The 27,456-nt window shown below is 56.0% G+C and overlaps 1 protein-coding gene across 14 annotated transcripts in view; it reads right to left on the bottom strand.

Annotated features, from left to right (window-relative positions):
- The window catches only part of LRP5 (LDL receptor related protein 5), a 108,762-nt gene that overhangs the window by 57,850 nt on the left and 23,456 nt on the right, over positions 1-27,456 (bottom strand). For all 14 annotated transcript variants that reach the window (XR_012333630.1, XR_012333631.1, XR_012333632.1 and 11 more), the window contains exons 2-5: positions 21,892-22,288; positions 16,214-16,411; positions 11,789-11,985; positions 10,693-10,824 (exon numbers count right to left, since the gene is read on the bottom strand). Coding sequence is in view for 10 of the 14 variants with exons in the window: in XM_033861310.2 (XP_033717201.1) it covers positions 10,693-10,824; positions 11,789-11,985; positions 16,214-16,411; positions 21,892-22,288 (924 nt within the window). In the remaining 4 variants the exon portion in view is untranslated. The remainder of the gene's footprint in view (positions 1-10,692; positions 10,825-11,788; positions 11,986-16,213; positions 16,412-21,891; positions 22,289-27,456) is intronic.

The raw sequence follows: 27,456 nt of genomic DNA, 5'->3' as shown, positions 1-27,456 counted from the left end.
ACTCTTCTCGTGATGTTCTTTCAACCATGTAAAAATATAAGAACGAAACTTAGCCCGCGGCTGCCCCAAAACAGGCAGCGAGCAATCTGGCCCGTGGGTGGCGGTGTGTCAACCCCTGCATGGGAAATACGTGTGACTTTTACAATATCAGAAATCAATTCTAATCCTAAGGGAAACTGCGTCAGGAGGGAGAGCAGGTACAGAGGGGCTCTCAGTGCTCTCCACTCCACTGTCCTGTAAACTGAAAACTACTCTAAAAAACAAAGTCTGTTAAGTATTTTAAAGAAAGGTAAAAGGCATATAAATCAACAAGAAAACTACCCAGACCCCAACAATAAACAGGCAAAGACCATAAACACAAATTAACAGAAGAAAAAAAACACAACCAATAAACACGAAGAATGGGTAACTTCTCCGTAATTTGCAAGTAGAAGCAGGAGGCCAGTGGCTACCAGCTCGGTTGCAAGACGGGTTAACGCTCTGTTGGGGGGGGGGTAGCACGTCCCCCCAACCTCCCAGGGGACTGTCCCGGGCACACGTTTCCTGGATGGCAATGTGGCTCAGGGACCCTCTGACCCGGCAACTTCCCCTCTGAGAAGCCAGCCCAAAGCAGCAGCTAGAAATGCACATGGATTCCTGGTCACAGAGGGTCACTGAGGCTTGGTGAAAACAGCGAAACCCACACACCCGAGGGAAAGAACCTGTAAACGATCTCAAGATCCCACAGAAGGAAAGCATTACATAAATGAAGGGGCTGGGGGTCCAGGTCAGCCGTTACACACACCCCAGACAGCACACTCTGGAGAAGGGCAGAGGCAGGAAAAGCTCGTGACATGACAAGCAGGAAAGTCAGCCGTGATGCTGCACCTACAATACAAGTCACGCAGAGAGCTGCGAACGTGCGCGTGGAGAAAGGCCAGGAAGCACCTCAAGACGTTAACAGCGGCTGTCTCTGGGTGGCTATCTTATTCTCTCCAGTATTTTTCTGGATGTCTTCCTTCCTACAGTGAACACAAATGTTACTTTGTAACAAGAAAAAACCAAGGCTTTAAAAGAGGGGTGCACGTATTCGTCCTTAGAGGATCGCACGGTCTAGGTGGGGAGGTGGGTCTGGACTCCGGGGACCCACCGGGTCTTTCTCACTAGGCCACCTGTGGGGGGGTGGGAGAAGCGCCCTAGCCCTCCATTAAATTGCCACAGGCCGGGGTTGGGGGGACGGGGTGCAATCTATTCGACCTCCAGGTTCTGAGCTGTTTGGGGGTGCAGAACAACAGGAGAAGGAAAGGATGGGGCAGAAGCACCCACAGTCCCCCAGACAGCCCAGCAGGACACTGCTGGCGGTCGCCCAGTGTGGGAACCTACCTGAAACGGCCTCACGGTTAAGCCCCTCCAAGCCCCAACGTGGGGAAAGGGATTTTTCACTAAAGGGCAAAGTAACAGCGCATCCCAGGCAATAGACTGACCAAATTAACGCCGATGAAAGAGGCAGGGCCCTTGACCTCCCCGCCCTCCAACCCAGCGGGCAGGGTGGACATCACCTCCACCCCCCGCTGAACCAACTGCAGGTCCAAGGTCACGGCCCCCGGCGGGAAGGACCAGCCCCCCACACACAGAGTCTCACGCCCCAAGGTCCCCCCAAGGCCGCACCAACCCCAGAAGCTTCCTCCTGCCACAAGGGCAGAGCCAGGCCCAGCACAGGCCGCCCTCCACGCTGCAGTTTCTAAGGCCATAAACAGCTTCACAGCCGGCAGGCAGCTGGTTTCTTTTTGTATTTTAGCAATTGATTTTCTCCACTGCCCCCCGGGGGTAAGTGGTTGGACAAACACTGAGACCACAAGCTGGCACCCAGGCCCAGGAAACCGCGCCGAGCGGCCGCAGGGTCACAAGGCGCAGAGGAAGTGGCCAGGCCGGGCACCGGCTCCGCTGGAAACCCGAGGCCCGAGCAGCTGTCCCCCCGCACGGCCCACCCCCGGCCTCCAGGCCAGCACTCAGGGAGGCTGCAGCCCCTGGGAACCACCAGCCAGACAGGCACCCCAGCCTGGAGCTGGGGCTGTGTGCACGGTGTCACCCCTGCCCTGCGTCCAGGGGTGGCCGGATAGCAGCCAGGTTAGCGCCAGCCCTGTGACCCCCAGAGGCCAGCCCCACTGCCTCACTGAGCGACCCTGAGCGAGTAAGCTGGCCTGCGTCCTCACAGGTAGGACTCGGGTGTGAATAAGTCCCCCAGCGAGGCTGGGAGGTCCCATGACAAAGCGGGTGAGCCCCGGAGCTCGAGGCCACCGCCCCAGAGCACGTCCCCTCCCAGCGGCACTGAACACACACCCAGGTACCCATGGTGGGTGGAGAGAGAGAGAGAGACACGTTTGAACGAAGTGTGGCCGGCTGGACAAATTAGAAGTGGGCAGCCTGGTCCCCCGAAAGGCAGGAGTGCGGGCTGAGGGCTGTCAGACAGCTGGTGACTTGCATGAGGAAGTCTGCGTCCCACCTCTTCAGGCAGGTGGCTCAGTTCTTTAAAGAGCCCACACAGGGGGCCTTGCTGGTCCACACGGAGGGCAGACCAGAGGTGTCCCACAGACAGCCTTGGTGCACCACATGTGGACGCCCCCGGGGCCCAGGCGGTGCAGGGCAGGGGCTGGGGCAGACCCTGAGCCAGGCTGCCCGGGTTCAGGTCCCATCTCTGTCCCTTCTTCCATGGCCTTGAGCGAGCTCTGCCTGTCCTTGGCTATGAAGCAGGCTAGCCACAGACCCTCCCTCACACAGCGCCACCCTCCCCCCCCAGCCCCCAGGAGCACCAATGAGCACAGAAACGTTATTACTGGGCTTGCCCACCCTGCCCAGCAGTGGAGGCCAAAATCACAGAGTGGGCTGAGCCATATGAAAATGCCACCTCTCTAGCTCAAGGTGGTCAAGCATCAGTGGTTTACACGGTTGAACCCAACTCAAGCGCCCTGCACTTGACAGCTTATAAGGCACTTTCAGAGATGCGATCTTGTCCGATAACTCCCAGGTCGACGAGGCACGAAAATCCTGCATTTCATCAGGGTCCCAGCCACATGCTGCGGGATCCGGGACAGACTCAGATGTCTCGACTCCCACCCAAGCCTGTCCCTGGGGGTGGCCGGGAAGGGACACGGGGAGGCCCCTAGTGGCACAGTCGCCGGAGTCGTTCCCCGTCCCAGGACGACCAAAGAACCTCAGCTCTTGCACAGCAAAAGCTCTTGAAGGCAGCTAGCCGACTTCCCAGCTCTCTCCCCGGGCCTGGCGCGGCCCACGGGAAGCCAGCATCCCTCCCTCCTCGTGGAGGTGGGAACAGAGCCTGACACACCTCTCGGGGGGCTGGCAGCGTCTGAACAGAGGCCTGAAGGAGCCCCAGGGGTCAGCCCAGCAGACCCGGGGCCTCTGGTCACCGCCCCCAGGGCACATGGAATTGGAGAGTCGTCCCAGGCCCAAGGGCACAGTCAGTGGTACCCAGACAGGGAATCTGCAGCTGTCACCAAAGCCAGAGAGGGCACGAGGGGCACATAGCCAGGAAGGGCAGCCTGGGAGCTGGGGGGGGTCTACAAGGGCCTGGACCCTAAGAGCCCAGAACTTGTCTCCAAAGCTGAGGGGAGCCGTCTCAGCTCCGGGGTCAGTCTAGGGCCAGGTTGGAGCTGGGCTCAGCTGCAGAAGCAAGGGGCACGTCGGACAGGCTAGGAGGGACGGGGCTAGTAGGGGAGGGGGGTGACCGCAGTCTAACTCTGCGGCCAGTGGACACGGGCATCCGTACAGCTGACACACCCAGGAGGCGCCGTCTGCCTTGGGCCCCAGCCCCACGATGACACTTTTCTCTTTCTAAGAATATGACATGCTCCCCTCTCCTCTTTTATTAGGTTTAAAAGTTAGTCTTCAGACTCAGACACAAAAGAACACATGCTGTGTGGCTCCATTTCTGTGACGCTCCGGAACAGGCAAAACTAATCCGCGGTGATAGAAGTCAGGACAGCGGCTGCCTCCGTGGGGCGGGGGAGCTGCCGAGGGCACCAGGGAATTTTCTGGGTGGTGGAAACGTTCTGTATCTGTCGAGGGGTGGTGGTTAGGCTGATGTATACAACTGTCAAAGCTCATCAAAACGTACACTTAGAATCTGTGCACTTTATTGTCCGCAAGTTATACCTCAATTTCTTACAAAAAAAAAAGTTAGTGCTTGAGCTTGTTACACAATTTCCTGGGACTGTGCAATCTGATTTTCTTGCTGTTAAAAATTCACAGTCCATGGCTGAGAGCGGCAGCTGCCTTCTGTTTGCAGAGCCGACGCCAATCACAGCCCGGGCGGCGGCGGCCTCAGCCACAAGGGCCTCTTTTCTTTTCCCTTCGACCTACTTCCCTGATAAGTGACAAGACAGCCAGACTGGGAACAAACGCACCCCTTATTCCTTGGCCCTGAGCCTCGGCTAATCCTCCCGGACAGACGGATGGATGTGAGGGGCCCAGTTGTCAGTCTGCCCGTCAGACCCGACAGTGGACGCCTCTGTTCCTCCCGCTGCCTCTGCCGGCCACATCCCCGCCGTCTTTTTGTTTCCTGTCCCCGAGGACATCTGTTAAAACTCCTTCTTGGCAAGGTGCGGCAGGCGGACTGCAAATCACCAGGCCCCCAACTCCCGCCCTGCCCCGACGGCAGCCTCATCTGGAAAGGCCGGGGCGGGGGGAGAGAATGACGCCCCAGCACAGCCTGGCCACCCCCAGGCGGTGAAGCCACACGCCCTGGACACGGGCCCACGGGTCACTCGCCCAGGTTGCTCAGGCCCGGAGGAGGGGGGCGCACGGCCCAGAAGCCTCCGGGCACGAGGAACACACAGGGACAAAAGTCAAAACAGCAGGGCAGGTCCCACAGAGGTCCAGCCCAAGGGCAGCAGGAGTCTCCCTCGGACGTGGTGGCAACTCCCAAAGAAGGCCCCGCTGCTGCCGTTTTTAGCCCATTCCACATAATTGGAAAAACATGGGGAAAACCAAAGCCAGCTGGGCACCTCCGTCTGTGCAGCTGCGAGGGAGGGTGCGGGGAGGCCCGTGCTTCAGGCTGGAGGGCGTGCGGGCGCACGGCCTGGCCCAGGATGGGCTCCTGGCCCGCTCGCGCCTGGGGGACAAGAGTCACTCGGCCCCCCAGGTCTCACCCAGCCCCCAGCAGAGCCAGAGCTGAGGAGGGGCCACTTGCTGTGACATCCTTCCCAGTCTCAGAACCTACAGGACCCTCCCTGGGGACCTGAGACACGGCACCCCAGAGCCAGTGGGTGTTACCCAACCCGCAGGGCCGTGGGACATGAGACGCCCCTCAGGCCAAAGGCAGGGAGTCCCGAGTCTCCCATCCTGAGTGTTCCGCCCCCCCCACCCCCGCACCCGGAGCAGGGGGAGGTCCTCTGATCTCCCCAGGTCACAGGCGAGGAAACTGCAGCTCGGAGGGCTGACGGACTCCCCGCTCTGCCGGCGTCCAGCAGCGAGCGATTCTGCCCCCACTGCATCCTCTGCTTCTCGGGGGACCCCTACATGTCCCTGGGATGTCGCAGGCCCCCATTCTCTGGGGTCCGAGCATCACCCCATCTCAGTTCCTTCCTTGGGGAAGGCAATGACCCCTACACAGGGCTGGCTCTCATTTGCTCAAAATCAGGAAAAGATGGGATTCACACATGTCACAAAAACTTCTTCACCTTCAGCTCCACGAAGCATAAAAGGTCAGACGCCTGGGATGAGAGCCCCAAGAATCCACAAGTCACGTCCTGGCTTCAAATCCTGAGGTGTTTCCGGCTGTGCGGGTGGCCCGACCCGCTGCCCAGCGGCTGCCTGGGGCTCGTGTCCAGTGCAGAGGCAGCTCTCCACCTCCCATGCCCTATCCCTTGTCGTGGAGACTGATTTGCTGGGGCCGGGGAACCTGGATGTGACATAAGGGGCCGAGCAATTCCAACACAGCCAGGTCCCTGCCCCCCCCAACCCAGAAACCCTCCAGCCCGACGCCGGCCTGCATCCCACAGAAAGGAGAGCCACGTGCCCGGTGCCCTCACCGGCTGTGTGAGGAGGGCTCCCCAAACCCCACGCCCCCTCCCAGCTCCTCTCGGCACCAGCTGGCCTCCACGTCCACTTCTGGTTCCAAATGTCCAGGGAAGAACTGCTCTCCTGCCATCTTGCCTGCCTGGCTCCTAGTTCAAGTTCAAATTCAAGCACAGTTCATATTTGTGGGGCATCCAGGCCTTCCTCTCAACAACCCCATGAATCGGGTACTACGATCATCCCTTTTTACATCTGAGGAGACAGAAGCACAGAGAGGCTGAGTCAATTTCCCAAGATCACACAGCCTGGACGTGAGTTAAGGTATCGTAAAAGGAAGACTGGACATAGAAAGCCATCACGTGATTGAAAATCACTCTTCAATTCTGGGTTTGCCTGAGACGGAATTTCCTTTTCACCCCAAAAATCTTTGGCAGGCTCTCAACCGCAGACCAAAGCCATGTTATATCTGTTGCCTCTGACACAGCCCCTTCTGGATGGAAGTCACACCTGCGCGGGCTTTGTCCATTTCTGTCTTTCCCGAAGGCCTTTCCTCTAGCCCAGGGCCAGTTCCTGAGCCCCCACTGTGTGGCCTGGGCTCTTCACCACCCCCCCCCCCAGCACACTGGACCTCACCAATTCCAAAGCCAAGAAGAGATCCCCAAGTGATCCCAGGGCCTCCTCGGCCAGCCCCGGAATTCCATCCTCCCACCGGACACACCGGGCCTCAGAAGACCCTGGCGGCCCTCCATGGGCACCGCTCTCTTCCGGCCGGCGAGGTGTCTGCACCAGGTCCTCAGAGCTCTGCTGGTGACATTCAGTAGGATTTAGTGTCTCATTTTCTTCCCATTACCCTCGTGTTACCAGCCACTGTCTCCAGGCAGCGTTCGCATCTGATACCCTGCACGTCGTCAGCACTCAAAACCCACATTCCACGTGTAATTTATGTCCACCAGGATGCAGAACTGCATCGCCGAAGAAGCCTGGCAGCTCAGAAGGCCGCCTGAGGAAAGGAAAGCGGCTACCGCGCTCAGGTGATAGGATTGGGCCTTTTAATCAAACATTGTCCTTTAACATGATATTTTGTGGCAAGGAATAGAAACCGGAGGGTGAGAGACCCGTGTCCTAAAGCCCCCAGTTTGCCACGGAGCCGTCACTTTTTGTGACATCTGAGGCCCGAGGCCCCATTAGGTCCTCGCTCACAGAACCGTCTCTGACTCGCTCTGTCGTCCAAACAGACAGAAAGGCCCTCGGGGACAGGACCCCTTTCTCACTCATGCCTGGCTGAAGAATATGGAGAGGTGTTTGAGAACCACCTCGAATTTCCAGAAAGCCATCTTGGGGGCAAACCCTTGAAATGCTCTGAGAAGCTTGTGGGTTTCTTCTCGACTTCAACGAAAACATTTAGAAAATTGTTTACCCTTTCCCACCCCAGCTGCCCCGGACCCCTTTAACTTCAAACAGGTCCAGGGCAGAAGGTACAGGAGCCGCCATTGACCCCCGGAACCAACCAGTGCATTACTGGGAAGCAAGTGGGGTGGGAACCAGTCTTATAAAAACCAGGACCCCAGCAGTCACATTCTCATGCAAAGCAAGGCTCTGTCCCATGGCTTCTGTCCCTCTGTGAGCTCCTCCCTCCTTCTGACCTAACACCCTAGACAGGGCAGCTGGAGCAAAAGCAGGAGGACGCAGGCTCAGTGTAAAGACAGCCCGCGCCTGCCTCTGTGCAGACCCCCACCCAAGCAGGAGCCCCTCGGAATGACAACAAAAACGTTTTTCTTCCGCGCACTTGGCATTCTCCAACTGGGTTATTTGTAAAAGTGTCCTTCACGGCTCGGGGGGGCGCAACAACAGTTCTGGTAAGACCAGGAAAGGTGGCCGCAGAGCTGAATCCCGGGGAATCTGCGGGCTGGCCGTCCTCCTGAAGGAGGCTGGGAACCAGCTTCCGACAGGAAGGACAGGCTTTGCTGCTAATCCCCCAGTTTCTACCCACCCCCACCCCCCCGCCCGCCGTAGGTGTCGGTATCAGCACCCACTGCAGAGCTTCCAGCCCCTCCTCCAGGAAGCCCTCCACCCCAGGCCTCCTCGCCCCGCAGTTAATGCCTGCAGAGGGAACAAAATGCTCTCAAAGGGCTCAACCCTGGGCAGTGGTCCCCAGAGCTCAGAGGCTCCAGCTACTGGGATGCTGGGAACCCGAAAGGAGCCTACAGCCTCGGCCTCTTCTGGTTGGAAAAGAAATGCGGCCTCCCCCAGGAGTGGCAGGACCCCTGGACAACAGAGGTAAACCTAGCCCCTTGGGCCTGATGAGCTGCCAGTGGTGTGAATGGGGGGCATGGCTGCCGTATCCTGTGTACCCACTACTCACAGGGCACCTTGTAGGCACTTGCAACTCCTGTTAATGCACTGGGTCCTCCACAGCTTCCCTGGCAGGGGGTGGTCCGTGGCACCCACCCTCATCTCACAGATAAGGAAGGGAGGCACCAGGCACCATCCATGCCAGATGACCAGTAGCTCTCTGTACCCCAGGGTAGCCTGGGCAAGTCGCTTCTGGAACTCCAGGCTTCTCCAGCTGTGCAACTTCACTGGACCATGACTCTGGGCTTCTATGAGAATTCACACCTCATTTTTGCCCACACCCCACTCCTGGGCCCCTTAACAGAAGCGGCTGCACAAGGTCCCCCGTCGGGGCAGGCACTACTGCATGACCCACCTTTCTGGGGGGTTGTGTCCATCCCTATTCCTTCCCCAAATGTCCACATGCAGCCTGGCTCCAGACACCTGGAGTGGGCAGAGATGGCAGCCATGCCTGCATCCCCCTCCCTCTCCCAGAGAAGACATCACCAATCGATCCAACACAGGGTTCGGGCAGACAGCACCCATCGATGGCAGCAACAGACGCCAGATCCAGATCCTTCTAGCTCCAGGGCCAAGCCCCAAGCCAGCACTCTCACGGCAGCAGGACTCGGAAATTGCAAAAACACAAACAGAACAGAAATGTCCGACAAGGGAAACACGGTTCAAAGTTGTGCCCGCTTCAGGCACTAAAACGCAGGTTTTTGAAGCATACATACCTCTTGTCATTGCAAATGCTCCTGCAATAATGTCAAGTGAAATGTATAGACACACGTGGACAAAACAGCAGAGTTAGATACATGGAAATGTTTAGACTATCTCCAGATTTCCCTTAGTTTCTCCAAGACACAAAGCAGAACTGGCCCCGTAACATGCAAGAACCACTGCAAAATGAAAATGCAGAGCCCCTTGTGCAAAAATTATTAAGCATTTCAAGTCAACAACAGAGCGCGAAACCAAGCACGGGGCCCTTCGGAACTCGAGGCCCCGTGTGACTGCACAGATCAGACACCTGTGAGGTCAGTCCTGATACCAACTGCTTCCTGCCTCAGAGCAGCCCACAGGCTCTTCCTTCTCACTGTTCCTTCTCCCTCCTAATCCTCTAAGCCTCAACTTAAATGGTGCCTCCTGGGAAGGACCTTCTCTGGCCGTCCATCTCAGGTAGCCAGCCCCCCTGCTGGGCTGGGCTGGGCCCTGGATGTCCCCAGGGACAGGCTGTATCCTGGATGCGTCTCATTTCTGGGAGAGCACATCCCGAGCCCCACACCTGGCAGTAAAGGCCCCCAGGCAGTGCGATGGAGAAGGGCGACACTTCTTTAAAAACAGCACGAGTCTTTGAAGCAGCAAGTGCCCGAAAACCAAAGGGGAGAATCAAGAGGTGGAAAAATACCTACAGCAAAGAGAATCACCTGCGTGGGGGGCAGGCGATCAACTGAACTTGGTGCAACCAAAGAAAGCTCCCATTCAGGATGTGTTCACAACCTAGGTTTCCACGGCATGCCGGGGTATGGGGGTAGGGGGTAGGGTTATTACAGCACAGAGTCCATGCGAATGGGATGCAAGGATAAAAATGAATTACAGGGACTTCCCTGGTGGTCCAGTGGTTAAGAATCCACCTTCCAATGCAGGGGACGCAGGTTCGATCGCTGGTCGGGGAACTAAGATCCCACATGCCGCAGGGCAACTAAGCCCACGCGTTGCAACTACAGAGCCCATGTGCCCTGGAGCCCGCAGGCCTCAACTAAAGTGAAGCCCGCGCGCCACAACGAAAGATCCCACATGCCACAACAAAGATCCCACGTGCCGCAACTAAGACCCAACAAAGCCAAAAATAAATATTTTTTTAAAAAATGAATTATAAATTCCATATCAACGCTCATGAAAAAGCAGAAAAGCAAAGACATGAGCTCCCAGGAGGGCCCGAGGTACTACAGCGGTGGGAGCACTTGGAAGGGGCGGGAGGAGAGGAGGATGTGTCTGCTGGGAACCTCCTTTCGCACACTCTCTAACACCATTGCTCTTGTTACAATAAACACAGTTTTGATTTAATAGCCAAAGACAGCCAGCTTTTAGGGTGCGATTGCGCGTGCCGGCAGTGCGCTTGTTACTTGGGGGTCTCTGCCCATCTGGCACGACCTCGTCTTACAGATGGGAACCTGAGTTCCAAGGTCGTTCGCCCATCAGGCAGCAGAGCCCAGATCTGACCTGAATCCCGGCTGCTCGGCTGTCAGCGCTCAGAGCCCGGGCCGCGTGAACCCCTCCCCAAGGAAAGCAGATCGTGGGGCACCCAGGTTGGTGGCCGCCCCTCCCGCCAGCCGCTCCCTGGCTCACCTGCCTTGCACGTCTGGCCGTCGTCCTGAAGCTGCACACCAGTGGGGCAGGCGCACGCGTAGAAGGGCTCCCTCGGGGACAGCAGGCACAGGTGGGAGCAGCCGCCGTTGTTCTCCTCACATTGCGTGTGGTCTGGGGAGACAGGGCAGGCGGGAGGAGGTTCCGGATGGGCCCTAGACACCCACGCCCACCACTCCCAGTGTGGGCATCCTCCCCGCCCTGCCCCCTCTTCCCGATCTCCTACCACAAGAAACCCCATCTTCTTCAGGGCCCCTCAAAGGACACCTCCTCTGCGGAGACTGTCCCCAGCCCTCCCTGGCAGGATCCCAGGACCTGCCTGCGTGGTAAGGGGAGGCCCTGGGTCCGGGGGGTCCTGGAGCAGAGGCCTGTCTTATCTCTGTGACATGCCTGGACCCCATGGGCTCTGCACAGAAGCTTGGTGGCCACACCTGGCCACTGGGCCGAGCCTCTGGTAGCTGATGACAATGTTTTCATTCTCCCAAGCCCTTGCACAACCAGCGTGCAAATGAACTGACAAATACTCCTGGCATCTCACTCCACCCAGGACAGGGTGGAGGGTGGTACCCATGAAATGCAAAGCATTAAACCCACCTGCGTGTAAGGACCACGATGTTCTCCCCAGAAAACCACTCCAGAGAGCCCCACCCCTGGGAGCCCACTCTTAAGTACAAAGTTGGAACCTTCAACAGCACCGTGGCCAGAATCCGCCCCGCTCTGTGGTCCCCATGGGAACCAGTGGGGTCCCCGTAAGAACAGGTGGTGGTCCTCGTGGGAGGGGGCGAGCCCGAGGCCCTGGCCCTGCTTGCTGGCTGCCTGTCACAGGAGCTTTTCACCATCAGGGACCCCTGCCACGACCCCATGGGGACCCCAGGCTGAGAACTTTGACTTGGAGCAGATTTTTCATGAATAAACACGTAACTTCCACTGGGCCTTGAAAACAGGGCAACCTTCCTTGGGAATCCCTCTGCCACCCCCGAGGACCGCTGGGGCATGACCCTGCCTGAAGCAACCCCGACGCCAGCTCTGCAGAGGGGCCTCTCCCAGCTGCCCCACCCCCAGCCTGGCCCCGACTTACAGTAAGGCTGCCGCTCTGGGCTGAGCACTTGGATGTCCATGGGCGAGTAGAGAGCGCTAAGGATCTCCTTCCTCTTGTCTCCAGTCCTCTTGTTACAGGCGTGGATGGAGCGGGTCTGCCAGTCTGTCCAGTACAGAGTGTCTCCAGAGAGCGTCAGGGCAAAAGGGTGCGTCAGACTGCCCTCCACGACCTTCTGCCTGTGGGTGGGTGGGTGGGGGGGGAGGCGGGTGGAGGAGCCGTCAGGGGGTCCCCACTGTGCTCCGCATTTTGAAAGCCTTCCATTGTCACTGCTGACCCATCGACATCCCGCAGGACAACAGGAGCGGTGATGGAGCAGCGTGAGACCAGGCCAGGGCATCCCAGGAACCCTCTGCCAGGGTGCGCAGGGCACCTTCCAGACCCAGCCAGCCTCCCGCCACCCCTGACAGTGACGTGGGGGGCCCTGCACACCCAGCTGCTCCCTGTCTAACCCGTTTCCAGAACGGGGGCTGTTGCCAAAGTGCCCCACAGAGAAGAAAGAAGGAAGAAAAGTGGCAGGGAGGACGCCACACCTGGTGACAACAAGCTGATGAGAAGCACACCTGTCCTGCCTGATGCTTTAACAACGTAACACAAATCGGACCAAAGTTACTGATACTTGCTCATTCCTACGATGTCAATAATTTATATTATCAAAGCAAATTAAACTTGTATCAGTGTTAAAAAAAAAAAAGCTATTCTCATCTGTGTATTTATGATACCCAGCAAACGAGAACTTGTTTTTAATGAGATTATGGACGACGATAATAGAATCGTAATTCACACAGCTGGTAGTATGCGATTATCTGGTTTAATGACCCGCACCCCACTATAGGCTTCCTGAGGTGGACACTGTGGATGGGTGGTCACCATCGTGTCCTCAGTCCCTGGTACAACACTGAGGAGGGAGTCACACTCAAAAGGTACCACTGAACAACCAAAAATCATACACTCGCGCTCTTTCCCAGCCTGACCTGACATTGCCTCTTCCCTGTTTTCTTCATGTCACTTTTTAAAAAGATTTATTGACTAAAAAGGATAAGATAATACTATGAACAACTATATACCAACAAATTAGACAACCTAGACGAAATGGATAAATTCCTAGAACCATACAATCTTCCAAGGCTGAATCGTGAAGAACCAGAAAATCTGAATAGTTACCGATAATTAGTAATGAAATTGAATCAGGAATCAAAAAACTTCCCCAAAACAGAAGTCCAGGTCCAGATGGCTTCATAGGTGAATTCTAACAAACATTTAAAGAAGAGTTAATACCTATCCTTCTCAAATTATTCCAAAAAATAGAAGAGGAAGAACAGAATAGCTATTACCAAAAAGACAAGAAACGATAAATGTTGGCAGCGATGTGGAGAAAAGGGAACCCTCGTGCACTGTTTGTGGGAATGTAAATTGGTGCAGGCACTATGGAGAACAGCACGGAGGTTCCTTAAAAAACTAAAAATAGAACCACCATATGATCCAGAAATCCCACATCTGGGTATTTTCCCAAAGAAAATGAAAACACAAATTTGAAAAGATATATGTACCCCTGTGTTCACTGCAGCATTATTTACAATGGCCAAGATATGGAAGTAACCTAAGTGTCTGTCGAGAGATAGACTGAATGGATAAAAAAAAGATGGTGTGTGTGTGTGTGTGTGTGTACACACACACACACACACACACACACACACACACACACACACACACACAATGGAACACTACTCAGCCATAACAAAGAATGAAATCTTGTCGTTTGTGGCAACATGAATGGACCTGGAGAGTATTATGCTAAGTGAAAAAGGTCAGACAGAGAAAAACAAATACCGTATGATTTCACTTATATATGAAATCTAAAAAACAAAAGAGAAACAGATTCGTAGATACAGAGAACCAACAGGTGTTTGCCAAAGGGGGCGGGTAGGGGAACAGATGAAACAGATGACGGAGATCAGAGGTACAAACTTCCAGCTACAAGATAAATAAGTCATGGGGGACTTCCCTGGTGGCTCAGTAGTTAAGAATCCACCTGCCAATGCAGGGGACGTGGGTTCGAGCCCTGGTCTGGGAAGATCCCATATGCCACGGAGCAACTAAGCCCATGCACCACAACTACTGAGCCTGCGCTCTAGAGCCCATGAGCCACAACTACTGAGCCCATGTGCCACAACTACTGAAGCCCGCACGCCTAGAGCCCATGCTCCACAACAAGAGAAGCCACCACAATGAGAAGCCCGTGCACCGCAACGAAGAGTAGCCCCGCCCCCCGCTCACCGCAACTAGAGAAAGCCTGCACGCAGCAATGAAGACCCAATGCAGCCAAAAATAAATAAATTTTTTTAAAAAATCAAATCTTAAAAAAAAAAATAAGTCATGGGGAAGTATGTAACGTACACATAGGAAATACAGCCAATAATACTATAATAACTTTGCTTGGTGATGGGTGGTTAACTGTTCTCATTGTGACCATTTCATAATTGAATCACTATGTTTTACACCTGAAACTAATATAATATTGTATGTTAATTATAACTCAATAAAAAATATTAGGGCTTCCCTGGTGGCACAGTGGTTGAGAGTCCGCCTGCCGATGCAGGGGACGCGGGTTCGTGCCCCGGTCCGGGAAGATCCCACATGCCGTGGAGCGGCTGGACCCGTGAGCCATGGCCGCTGAGCCTGCGCGTCCGGAGCCTGTGCTCCGCAACGGAAGAGGCCGCAACAGTGAGAGGCCCGCATACCGCAAAAAAAAAAAAAAAAAAATTAAAACCCAGACTCATAGATACAGAGAACAGAACTCAGAGATACAGAGAACCCCTGCTTCCAGGGGAGGGGGGTGGGTGAAATGGGTACAGGGGATCAAAAGGTGCCAATTTACAGTTATAAGATGAGTAAGTCCTGGGGATGTAACATACAGCACGGTGACTACAGTTAACAATATTGTACTGTATACTTAAAAGCTGCCAAGAGAGTGGATCTTAAAAGTTCTCATCACAGGAGAAAAAAATGTAACTCTCTATAGTGATGGATGTTAACTAAACTTATTGTGGTCATCATTTTGCAACATACACATATAACAAATCACAACAAATCACGACGTCATACACCTAAAATGAATACAATGTTATGTGCCAATTATATCGCAATCAAAAACCAAAAACAGGACCTCCCTGGTGATGCAGTGGTTGAGAATCCTCCTGCCAATGCAGGGGACACGGGCTCGAGCCCTGGTCCGGGAAGATCCCACATGCCGCGGAGCAACTAAGCCCGTGCGCCACAACTACTGAGCCCACGCTCTAGAGCCCGTGAGCCACAACTGCTGAGCCCACCTGCCACAACTACTGAAGCCCATGTGCCTAGAGCCCGTGCTCTGCAATGAGAAGTCATGCAATGAGAAGCCCGCGCACCTCAACGAAGAGCAGCCCCCACTCACCACAGCTAGAGAAAGCCCGTGCGCAGCAACGAAGACCCAACGCAGCCAAAAATAAATTAATTAAATAAATAAACTTAAAAGAAAACAAAACCAAACATACAAAAAATGTCTTGAGGTGAAATTCACATATCACCAAATCAACCATTTCAAAGTGACTTAATTCAGAGCTGCATAGCACATTCACCATGTGCAGCCATCACCACCAGCTGTTTCCCAAACATTTCCACCCCCACAGGAAAACCCTGAATGTACCAAGCAGGTACTCCTCGTCTCCCCTCCCCCCGCAGCCCCTGGAAACAGCCGTCTGCCCTCTGTCCCTAAGGATTCGCCTGTTCTGGGCTTTTCACATCCATGAAGTCACACGGCATGTGGCCTTTGGTGTCCGGCTTCTCTCACTTAGCAGCATGTTTTCAAGGCCCACCCGTGCCTCATTCCTTGCTATAGCTGAGCACCGCTCCATGGCACAGATATGCCACAGTCTTGCTTATCCATCCGTCGCTCATCTGCTGGTGGACGTTTCAGCTGTTTCTACCTTTTAGCTATCGTGGACGCTCCTGCGATGGATATTCGTGTACACGTATTTACTTCGATACCAATTTTCAATTCTTTGGGGGCATAAACCTAGGAGCAGAATTGCTGGATCCTACGTTAATTTGATGCTCACACCCTGAGGAGCCATGAAACTGCTTTGGATGTAGGGCTCTTTAGCCTTTGCGATCCCACTGAGAATGAGCATTCTACATTTTGCTATAAAATAGATGCAGATGCCACCCCAGACCCTGCTTGGGTGGGATGTCAGACATGGTGTGTGCACTGTTATGGACCTCAGCTCTGAAAAGGCCTGCAGGCCTCAGGCCCCCAGGGTTTCAGGTCTGAGACCACTGGCCTGAGTTGGGAAGGATCAGCCAACGCCCAGCTGGGACTGGCCAGGGCCCCGTGGGGAAGGTGGGGGCCCAGAGCCAGGCGGAACTTACCGGAAGGAGCCGTCCAGGTTGGCGCGGTGGATGAAGCTGAGCTTGGCGTCCGCCCAGTACAGCTTCTGCTCCTCCAGGTCGATGGTCAGCCCGTTGGGCCAGTAAATGTCCGAGTCCACAATAACCTTCCGGGTGCTGCCATCCATCCCTGCCCGTTCGATCCGGGGTATCTCTCCCCAGTCTGTCCAGTACATGTACCTAACAAGGAGGACAGAAGCACGATGAGAAAAGCTCGTGTTTGTTTCGTCTTTGATTTCTGTCTATATGAATGCAAGCATATGAAACAGAGACAGTGAATTTGCCCTGAAATCTCGCCCAATGTTCCGGGCCAAGGGTAACATTACTTCCGATTTGCTTTCTAAGCAGTCAGTAATATATTAATTTTTTCTTTTTTTTTGGCTGCACTGCTTGCAGGATCTTATTCGTTCCCCAGCCAAGGATTGAACCCAGGCCCTCGGCAGTGAAAGCGCAGAATCCTAACCACTGGACCACCAGGGAATTCCGTGTAATATATTAAGTTTTAATCAAAGTTGGATAATCAAATATACTTGTTTCCACTTGTTCTCATTTAGCAACATATTCTAGGTATCCTCTTCTTACTAGTCGAAACCCTCCTTGTTCTTTTAATGGCTATATAGTACGGTAAATTATTTAAGGGAAACCACTTAGAACGTTTGCGTTGCTTCTGAATTTTTGCTACTATGAAAACGCTGTAAATGAACTTCTAAAAGGCAATTAAAATATGTAAAATGGAATATTATTCAGTGCTAAGAAGAAATGAGCTATTAAGCGATGAAAAGACGCGGAGGAACATTAAACGCATGTTACTAAGTGAAAGAAGCCAACGTGAAAAGGCTACACATTCTATGGTTCCCGCATACGACACTGTTGAAGGTAAAACTATGGAGACAGGAAAAGATCAGGGGCTGCCAGGGACTGGGGAGGGATATGCACTGACGGAGCACAGAGGATCTGTAGGGCAGCAAAACGATTCTGTAGGATAATACAACCATGGATACGTGACATTGAATCCTTGTCAAAAGACAAAGGTTAAATGTACGTGGGTATACAGGAACTCTCTGTACCTTGCCCTCAATTTATCTGTGAGCCTAAAACTGCTTTAAAAAAATGAAGTCTGGGGCTTCCCTGGTGGCGCAGTGGTTGAGAGTCCGCCAGCCGATGCAGGGGACGCGGGTTCGTGCCCCGGTCCGGGAAGATCCCACGTGCCGCGGAGCGGCTGGGCCCGTGAGCCACGGCCGCTGGGCCTGCGCGTCCGGAGCCTGTGCTCCGCAACGGGGGAGGCCACAACGGTGAGAGGCCCGCGTACGGCAAAAAAAAAAAAAAAAAAGAAGTCTGTTAAGAACAACAATGCGTAGGTGAGGTATTCACTGGAACATACCAGTTATTCCTGGGTGGGTTGTGGGTGAGTCAGCGCTGCTGAACCATGTTCTTAGAGTTTCCAGCCAGAAACCACCGCCTCCTTAGAGGCTTCCTTATTTGATGTCCCTTCACATGAGCAGAGATAATAGGCAGGCATCTGGGCTGATGGGTTCAAACCCCACCACGGCCCAGATGTCCAGGCGGGGCGCCCTCTCAGCATGGCTCTTCAGTGGAGAGCAGAGGGAACCGCACCAGCCTTGAGGACATGAGTCCCTTGGGTTTCTGGCCCAGTCGGCTGGGGACAAGCCACGGGGCACGAGGGGTGGCAGACCTGTTTCACTTTACTTTGTCCACCGGTGTCTCTCCGCAGAGAAGGGGGACAGTGCCTGGATTTCCCTTGGAGGAACCCCGCCTCCACTCGAGGTTCATGAACCTCTCCAGGTGGTGTGTCTGCTCCCACACCCCCTCCTGGAGTGGGCACAGGTCAGTCCTGAGCAATCAACAAACCCCATTACCCTCAGCCTTAGTGGCCGCTTAGAGACAGGCAGATGGGAGTCGGCCTGCAAGGGGAGGGCAGGGGGCTCCTGGGAGCCACCTGTGCCCTCGTGGGAGGGTCTGCCAGGGAAGACAGCGCAAGCCCAGATGGGGAGAGGCGGGGCCGTGGGACACAGTGGGAGCGAAAACAGGCCACTTCTCAGACACCCTAGTTGCTTGGGCCCACAGGCTTGCTTCCCTTCGAGCTGCTTCTATTACGGATCAAGTCCCCTCCCCGCACTCCCTCTCCACTCCCGCTCTCAGCCTCCACATCTTCAGAGGTAAAACTTCATGCCTTTCAGCAAAGCCTGAGCTGCCGTCCACCAGGGACCAGCAAAGTCATCAGGGACGTGGGGAGAACAGGCCCAGCCTTGCCCTTTGGTGGGGGTCTCTGTCCAGCAGGAGAGAGAAAATGACACGCACACAAGCTGCCACTCCCCCGAGATGGGAGCTCCGAAGGCCACCCCCATCCACGGGGCCGTGGGGCCTTCCCAGAGGGGTGTCACTTCGGAGCTGGCACTGTCGCCACCTGCTAGACGGGTGATGACAGATGATGATAATGAGCTCCTGGGGGCTTCACGTGCGGCGAGGGGCCAACCACACCCGGCCATCGTCACCAAGCTCCCCTGCTCTCCAGCCCCCATGGGGACAGAGAACTTGGAACACCTCTCCAACAAGCTCTCCACTCTGCTCTCCACTGAAGAAGTGACGCAGGGACTATTCCCATTGGACAGGTGAGAAAACCGAGGCTCCGGAAGGCTGCGCTGCCCCAGGTCACAAGCTCTGGGAGCACAACACGGTTCTCCGGTTGAGGTCAGAGCCTGGCCGCTGTCTGACCCACCCCCCAGCCTGGGGTGGTGGCGAACTTCTCCGGGCACCCGAGGCTCTCAGCAAAGGCTCCCGCCGGCCTGGTGCAGGCACCTTTCTCTCCCTGTGCTTTTCCCACCCCCAGCAGCCTGGAAAGAGCCCAGCCCTCCCACCGGCTGCCCAGAAGGTGTCAGGAGAATCAGTCTCAGAGCCATCCACTCACATGCTCCTGAACGCTCCTTGGTGGCCAACGGGAAAGGCCGGAAAATGTGCAGGCTCAGGACCTCCGCGAGGAGCATAATTCACATTCCTTCCCCCGGGTTTCATAACAGAGGCCCGGCTGGTTTCCTTAAATGGGGAATTTGCGAGCCACCCTGTTCCCAGAGCCCAGCTGGCGTGGATGTGCTCGTGCAGAGCCTTCAACGCTGCCACAGGCCCAGCCTAGCTCCACGGAGGAAAATCAACTCCTGAAGCAAAGCCCTGCAGCCTGGTCTCGCGCGCAGAGGGCAGAGGCTGGCTGCGGTTGTGGTTGTGTGTTATTTTAGGGAAGGGCCATTTTGCATCTTAAAGAGGGGGTTGGGTTTCAGCCCGGCTTTAACTCGAGACCCAGGAGCCACTGCAGCCCCTCATGGGCTGGGACAGGCCCGGGCCACCCCCCAGCACTGGGCTGATGTCTTCCCGGCCCCGGGTCCTCAGGGCCAGAGAGTCCTCCCTGGAGCCCACTCTGCTGCCCAAGTGGGCACCTGGTGCTGGGAGCGGAGGTGCCTCCCCAGCCTCGCCGGGACACCTGCCCTTTGCCACCTGTGCTGCTGAACCTGACCAAGTCCAGGCCCTGGGGTCTGTGGTCCTCCTGGCTATGGGGCTCTTGGTCACGTGCACCCTGAGGTTGACGTTCAGACTGAGAACCTTCCTTCCTGATGACGTAGCAGGGGCAGTATCTCCTCATCTAAGGAGGGACCCTAGTTGTGAGGCAGAAAGGCTGCATCACGAGAGGACAGACACACGGAGACAACAGAGGTTCCAACAGGGCCAGGAGGAGGCAGTGATGCTCCCTGCAGACACGAGTGTGTGGCCAGGACAGAGAATGAAGCCCCCTGTCCCCGCTCTCAGGACTCAGCCTGAACTCATGGCAAGGACCACCGCCAGGCCAGTGTTCGGCAGAGTGGGGCGCTGCCCATGGTGCCTATGCACTGGCCTGGAGTCCTTCCCTCCTGGGCAACGGTGTCTAAGGGGATGGAGCGGACACTGCTAACCTCGATCACACCACAGACGAAGCTGGGACCAGAGTCCAGCGTTCTCACCGCCATTCAATCTGGTGAGTGGGACACTTAGCACCACCACTTCGCTCCGTCACGCATCAGACACATCACTGGGGCGGCGGGAGATGTGGGGGAGAGGCTGGGGCCTCAGATATCCTGCCCAGGGCATCAACACCAAAGTCAACTCTACCTCAGGGGCAGGGGTGTGATCCCAGCAGGATCTGGGGGAAGAATTCAGAGGCAAGATCAGAAAAGATTTCAAACATTTAGTAAGAAAAGACAGGGCCAGAGATGGACCAACTCCTAGGGATGCTACAGGCAAAGCCAGACTAGGTGTGAGCATGAAGACGACTGCTCCCAACTAAGTACTAAGCACCTCCCAACTGAGCACTTCCCAACCAAGCACCAAGCACCTCCCAACTGAGCACTTCCCAACCAAGCACCAAGCACCTCCCAACCGAGCACTTCCCAACCAAGCACCAAGCACCTCCCAACTGAGCACTTCCCAACTAAGTACTAAGCACCTCCCAATGGAGCTCACACACACACACAAACACTCAGCTTTTAAACCAGCAGCTCCAGAAGGCTCCAGCTATTCCGACATCAGAAGCCAGTCTAGTGTGCCTTCTCAGTCAACACGCCGAGAAGGCCCCCGTAAGGAGGTTTACTTGGCCACCAAAGCGCCCCCTCACCCAGGGTGCTCCCCGAGCTACCCACGCACCTGCACTGGCAGGACAGGCCTCTGCCTCCCAAACCTCATTCCACCCACCCCAGGGTGGGCTGAGAGGTCCTTCCAGCCTGGGCTGCAGGCAGTGCGGCCAGTGTCACCACCCCTCCAGGGCAGGGGAGGGCACTGCCAGGGGCAACAGCAAGTCAGGGGCATCAGGACCAGAACCCAGAGTCCTACGGTGTTTCTGTTCCAGATGCCCAACAGCCGTTTCTGACACATGAACAGCAGAGGAGTGGGCAGACCCAGCAGTGGGTCGAGCACGGCCAGGAGGCAGGTGCCTAGCTTGATGCAGCCTGGCTAAGAGTGTGTCCTTCCCAGGCGGCAGGAAGAGGGAATAGAGGGCCGAGGGATGACCGAACGAACAGCTACCGTTCATAAAAGTCTGCAGTGAGCCTGGCCTGGCTGGGCAGCTCGGTCATCTCCCCACAATCTCTCCATCCCAGCCTTCAACTCTGCACATGTTCTTAGCTTTGCCGCCACTCACAAAACCCCACCTGGAACTCATGGGTGGGCCCTGAGCCTTCGTAGGTCACGTGAGCTCAGCCAGACTGGGAGGCAGGGGGAAGCAGAGGGCTTCCAGAAGACACCAGAGAAACCATCTGCAGCAAGTTCCCCTTCTGGACAAGGAGTTTCACTTTTTCCCCCCGTTTTCAGCTGATGCAGTCATAAAGGAAGTGAAAGGTGTGAGTTCTACCTGTCAGAGCGCTCGCACCTCCTCGGACACCGTCACACACACATCTGGGACGTTTAGTGATTCGAATCCACGGCCAAGCAGAGGCAGCGAGTTTAAAAAAACCCACAACACAGGGTATCACGGGGAAATGGTTCTCAACAACAACAAATTCTGAAAGCGAACCCATTTAAGACTGCCGCATTTTCTCTAAAAAAGGTACGTGGGCTCAAGTAAGTTCAAGAGAGAAATCACGACCCCACCCACTCGCACCAGGGAGCAGAGGCACTGGGTTTACCCGTGAGCGGGGTCCAAGGCGATGGCCCGCGGCTGGTCCAGGTCCTGCCAGAAGAGGACCTTCCGGGACGTCCCATTGAGATTGGCCACCTCGATGCGATTGGTCTCCGAGTCCGTCCAGTACAGCTTCTTGCCGACCCAGTCGCAGGCCAGGCCGTCGGGCGACACCAGGCCGGAGATGACCACGTTCTGCACGGCAGCCCCCGTCTGGTTCAGGTAGGTCTGCTTGATGGCCTCCTCGCTCACATCCGTCCAGTACACGGCTCCCTTGGAGAACTGGAAATCCACCGCGGCCGCATCCTCCAGGCCGCTGACCACAATGGTGGACTCCAACTTGACTCCGCCGGCGTCCACCAGCCGTACGTCCCGGCGGTTGGCAAACAGGAGGAGCGGCGAGGCTGTGGGGGTAGAAGCAAACCGTGAGGACCGCAGGCTGAGCCGCAGGCCGCACAGACCAGGACGGGGGGCTAGGTGCCTGGACCCCGCCCGGCCCGTGCCCGAGGCTCCCGGTTCCTTCCTTCCATCCCCAGCCACTGCCGGGAAGGCACCTGGGCGGGCCCAGCCACCCATGCAGAGGCTCTTTCAACGCAGCAGACGGCGCTGCAGTTCCTGAAATCACCGTGTGTCCCACCCAGGCCCCTCCTCTGCAGGGTAGGAGGACGCGCGGAGGGTTCGAGGTCAGGACCGTCTCCGGGGCTCCACCCCTCCCACCACCACCATCATTATGTCACGTCTACAGTTCTTTGTGGCAGCAGGGACACGGCAAAGATCAAACACAGGGGTGTAACAACTACATCCGAGCTGGGCATCCTGACCTCTTGCGAGGAGGAGATGGCCACCAAAGAACTTCTGTCCCTAATCTCACCCCTCCCTGCCCCAGGCAGGTACAGACAGGTGATAAAGAGTGAGCATCCTCTCAGGCTGGCGGCTCTTTGAAGGTCGCTCACGGCACACAGAGCTGGGCAGGCTCCTCTCTGGGCCCCCTGGGCTCTCGGCACACAGGCCTGGGCTGTGGGTGACAGTTCACCCATTTTACAGAAGGGTAAGACAAGGCTTCGAGAGGAACCAAGTTCAGCAGCACACCAGGTGCCACACTCCGGAACAGGCATCGTGTGCTCGCTGCACAGGCGTATCTAGTTTGTAAAAAGGCATCACATTTCTGTGTATACGCACTTCAGTAAAAAGGTTTTTTTAATTAAAAATGGAAGTTTCCCTGTTTTCCCAGCTGCTACAATATGCTGAGGGTCCCAGTGGACCCTGCACTCCAGGATGGCTTGTCTGCCCGTCTAAGAACGCCCTGCCCTGCCCGGGGCCAGCCCACAGCAGCTGCTCTATAAATACATTTCACCCACCCCACTAGCATCCTAGCATCCTAATTTCAAGACAGTGAGTCACCTCTGCTCTGTGAGAGGTGAGAAGGGAAAGGGCGGGGTGCCCGGAAGGGTCTGGGTCCCCACTGTCAGCCAGAGGTTCCACAGAGCAGAGTGGCAGTGACACACACCACCGGAGGCGCTGCCGGCAGCCGGGTGCCTTCCGAGGGTCAGAGGCCGGCCGGTCGGAGGACGGTGGGCAAGGGGGTGATACCCAGGATGAGGGAGGGTCCAGACCTTCAGAGGAGGAAGAATCGTACAGACCAGAGGCAGAGGGCCTTCACAGGAAGAGCCGTGTGGGATCTGGAGGCCCGTGGACCGAGGCAGAAAAGCTGCTGCAGACACCCCACAGCACATGCAGGGCAACGGGTGCCCCCAGAGCACCTGCCCATTCATCGTCACCAGGGCCCCACCGGCCACTGGAGCACAGACGACCAGTAATCCCACCTCGCCTGCGAGGTTCACCGTGCCCGGCCTCCTGAGATTCCTCCCCTCTCATCCGGCGAAGGCAGGACCGGCCCGGGTGGTTCCTAACCTCGGGGGTCACAGAGCCCTCTGATAAGCTGACCCTCTCCCCAGAAGCAGACACAGGCGCGCGCACCAAAGCCCCGTGACGTTCCCCCACCAGGATGGACCCAGCTCCCGCCCGAGAACCCCTCGCGAAGGCCAGCAGGGAGGATGCCAGCTTCACTCTTCTCTAAACTAGCACCTCTGGACGACAGTGCAAGGGACCATCTCAGGAGGAGGCAAGCTCCCCGCTGCCACAGGTATTCCATTGGGAGTTGGTGGCCACAGGTGAGGGACGAAACTCACCCGGCATCAGCATCAAGAGAGGGATGGCCCCGCAGACAGCAGTCTCCAATCAGAGGCGTTCCGGCCCCCAGGGGAAGCACTTTGGAGGGAGGTACCCACGGGGCGAGTCGCCAGTCCCAGCTGTTAGCCAGACACCCAGTAAGTTAACCCTTCCCCGCAGCCGAAGTCCCAGAGGCCAGGGAGCCTGGGCTGGGGGAGAATCAGGAGGCGGGAGCCCTGGAAGCTGCCCCCGCACAAAAAATCCTAATTCTGCTCTGCTCTTTCTCCCCAAACTGGAAAGACCACATTTTCCCCCGCAGTTTACACTCTGGGCAGTTCAGGAGCACCCTTCAAAGGCCACAGGTGATGGGGGGTGGATTTCAATTTCCTGCGCTTTTCCCAAACTGAGACTCCTAGGAGGGCCAGGGCGGGCAGGCTCTCTCCAGGAGAAGCCACTCCTGCTTCGAAGACATCTAGAAACTACCACACACTCAATTCCTAAGTTTGAAGAGACACCCACTTCACTCTCCGGTTACCCTGGGGACTCATGGCAATGGGGGCCTCTTGTGGGGGGCTGCCCCCCCAGCTGGCACCTACCCTCCCAGTGCCCCTCCTAGGGCTTGGGGAGCCCCGGCTGATGCGGCCCCAAGCCTACCAGGGGCCACGGGTACCCTGGCTCATCTGGGAGATGTGGCCGCCTGGGGCCCCTCCTTCCCCACGGGAGGAGGGAGGCTGGGGAGGCGGGCAGGATTAGAGTGGCCAGCTGAGGGGCTGGCGTCGGGACAGGCCATCCTGAGGAGTGATGCACTGGGCTGAGACCGCGACAGAGCCAGCCAGTGGGCAGGCAGCGGGGTGTCGCGTAGCACATGCCAGCCTGGCTGGGACACGCAACCGAACCCAGAACCCACCCTCGTGTCCTGTATGACGTGGGGGGAAAAGACAACAGGCGACCCACATGATGGGTAAGGCGATGTCAGTTATGCCTCACAACATCGATGCTGCGGTTTGCAAAACAGAGCAGGGTAAAGGATTGGGGAGTGGGGTCTGCCGTTTCACGTAAGATGGTCAGGGTGGCCTCGCTGAGAAAGTGACACCTGGGCAAAGACTTGAAGGGGGCAGCGAGAAAGGGCCAGATGGAGGGCATCCTGGCAGAGGGGATGACCAGTGCAAAGGTCCTGGGGCGAAGCACGCAGGAAGCGGCAGATGGTCCTCTGTGCTCCTTCCCGAGGTGACACGCCCACGGGCCCAAGACCCTGTAGGTCAAGGGGTTCAGGTGTGTATCTCCCAGGTGAGGAGACTGCAGCTCTTGGAAGGGTGCTTTGACCTGCCCCAGGTTACTCCAGGGATGATCTCTTGACCAGTGGCCCAAGCTTTTGGGGCAGTGAGGAGAAGAAACAAGCAGTGTGAGGAGGGAGAGGAGTGCAGGGCAGAGGGGCAGAGAGCTGGACCGGCAGCCCAGCCGCCACCGCACCCCAGGACTCACGCGGGGTCACCTGGCCACCGCAGATGCGGGAACAGCCCTTTTAGGAAATACCGCGGTATCTGGTATTAAGGACCATAAAACGTTTAAACCCTCTCCCTAGAGACGGGCCCCACAGGACCTTATCCCAAGGAACACCTGAAGGAAGGAAAAGGTCCTAGACACAATATTCGCTGCAGCCTTCCTTATAATAAGAAAAATAAACAAATAAAAAATCTCCAACATTGGGGTACCTAGTCTGTTCTCTCAGTAGAAAGTTGTGTCCGTTAAAGTAGTAAGAAAATGACTGCAGTGACACCAGAAAATGTGTAAGAAACGTTAAGTCAACACACAACGTAGCTATAAACCCCGATCTGTACTAGAATTGCGTGTATGAGAAGGTGCTAGGTGGGGATGAAGATTGAAGAAAGGACTGCATGATGAAAGATGACTTTGTTAAGCCTCTGGATAACTATCTTGAAATGTTTTAACCCCAGGTTCCATTTACGTTGCTATGACATTCTCTGTGCAAGTTCTTTTTTTTCAGGACCACGTATCACAAGGGTACACAGACCGGGTCGCCCCCCCACCCCAAGTGAGCAGCCTGGAGCCAGCTCAGGGGCACGGCTCAGATCTGGGCCTCTCTGAGCTCAACGTCCTGTGAGATGGGGGCCCTCACTGCACCCCCACCTCAGAGACTGTGAGGCTTCAACAGAGCAATTCATACAAAGCCTCAGCCCGGTAGCAGCACATTTCAGGCACTCAGTGAACACCAGCCGGGGCAGCACCTGTGCTTGTAGTTCATTAAGTGTTTCTTTCATCCAGTCCCGGGCCGGTCCTGCTACACAGGAAAGCACGTCAGCTCAGACTCTCATTCAAACCCCAGCCTGGCCTCCAGCTGCGAGATTTGGGGCCAGACTTTTTATCTCTGCTCTGAGCCTGTTTCCTCATCCATCCAGCAGGAAATGGTAACGACTTAAAAGGTGCCGCTGGCTGCTGTGGGGCTGCAGTGCAGAGCACCCGGCAGGTCCTCAAAAAGTTACCTGTCGAGGGGCTTCCCTGGTGGTGCAGTGGTTAAGAATCCGCCTGCCAATGCAGAGAACACGGGTTCAATCCCTGGTCCGGGAAGATCCCGCATGCTGCGGAGCAACTAAGCCCATGCGCCACAACTAGTAAGCCTGAGCTCTAGAGCCCGTGCGCGACAACTACTGAGCCCGCGAGCCACAACTACTGAGCCCACGAGCCACAACTACTGAGCCCGCAGCCTAAAGCCCGCGCTCCGCACCAAGAGAAGCCAACACAATGAGAAGCCCGTGCACCGCAACAAAGAGTAGCCCCCGCTCACCACAACTAGAGAAAGCCCGTGCGCAGCAAGAAAGACCCAACGCAGCCAAAAGTAATTAACTTTTCAAAAAGTTACCCATCGAGGTACCACGTGACCCAGCAATTCCACTCCCAGGTGTGTACCCAAGAGAACTCAAATAAATACTTGTCCGTGCATGGTCACAGCAGCACGATTCACAGTCGCCCAAGGGCAGAGGTAGCCCCAATGTCCATCCATGGACAAAGGGATAAACAAAACGTGCTCTATCCATACCATGAAATATAATTCAGCCGTAAAAAGCCGTGAAGGACCGACACAGGCTACAACATGGATGAGCCCTGAAAACATGATGCCAGAAGACGACAGACACAAAAGGCCACACAGCACAGGGTTCCAGCCACATGAAATGCCCCAAACAGGCAAACCCACAAAGACAGACACACAGATTAGTAATGGCCGGGGGCTGGGGGGTGGGGGTGGGGGATAAGGCAAAACCGCTTAATGGGGACAGGGTTTCCTATAGGGGCAATGGAATGTTCTGGAACTAGATCGCGGTGGCTACCCAACATTGTGAATGCACTGAAGGCCAATGGATTATTCACTTTAAAATGGTTCATTTTA

This window comes from Tursiops truncatus, chromosome 8 (genome assembly GCF_011762595.2).
Source record: "Tursiops truncatus isolate mTurTru1 chromosome 8, mTurTru1.mat.Y, whole genome shotgun sequence".
Classification (NCBI taxonomy): Eukaryota; Metazoa; Chordata; class Mammalia; order Artiodactyla; family Delphinidae; genus Tursiops; species Tursiops truncatus.
This window is presented reverse-complemented; position numbering and strand designations above follow the sequence as displayed.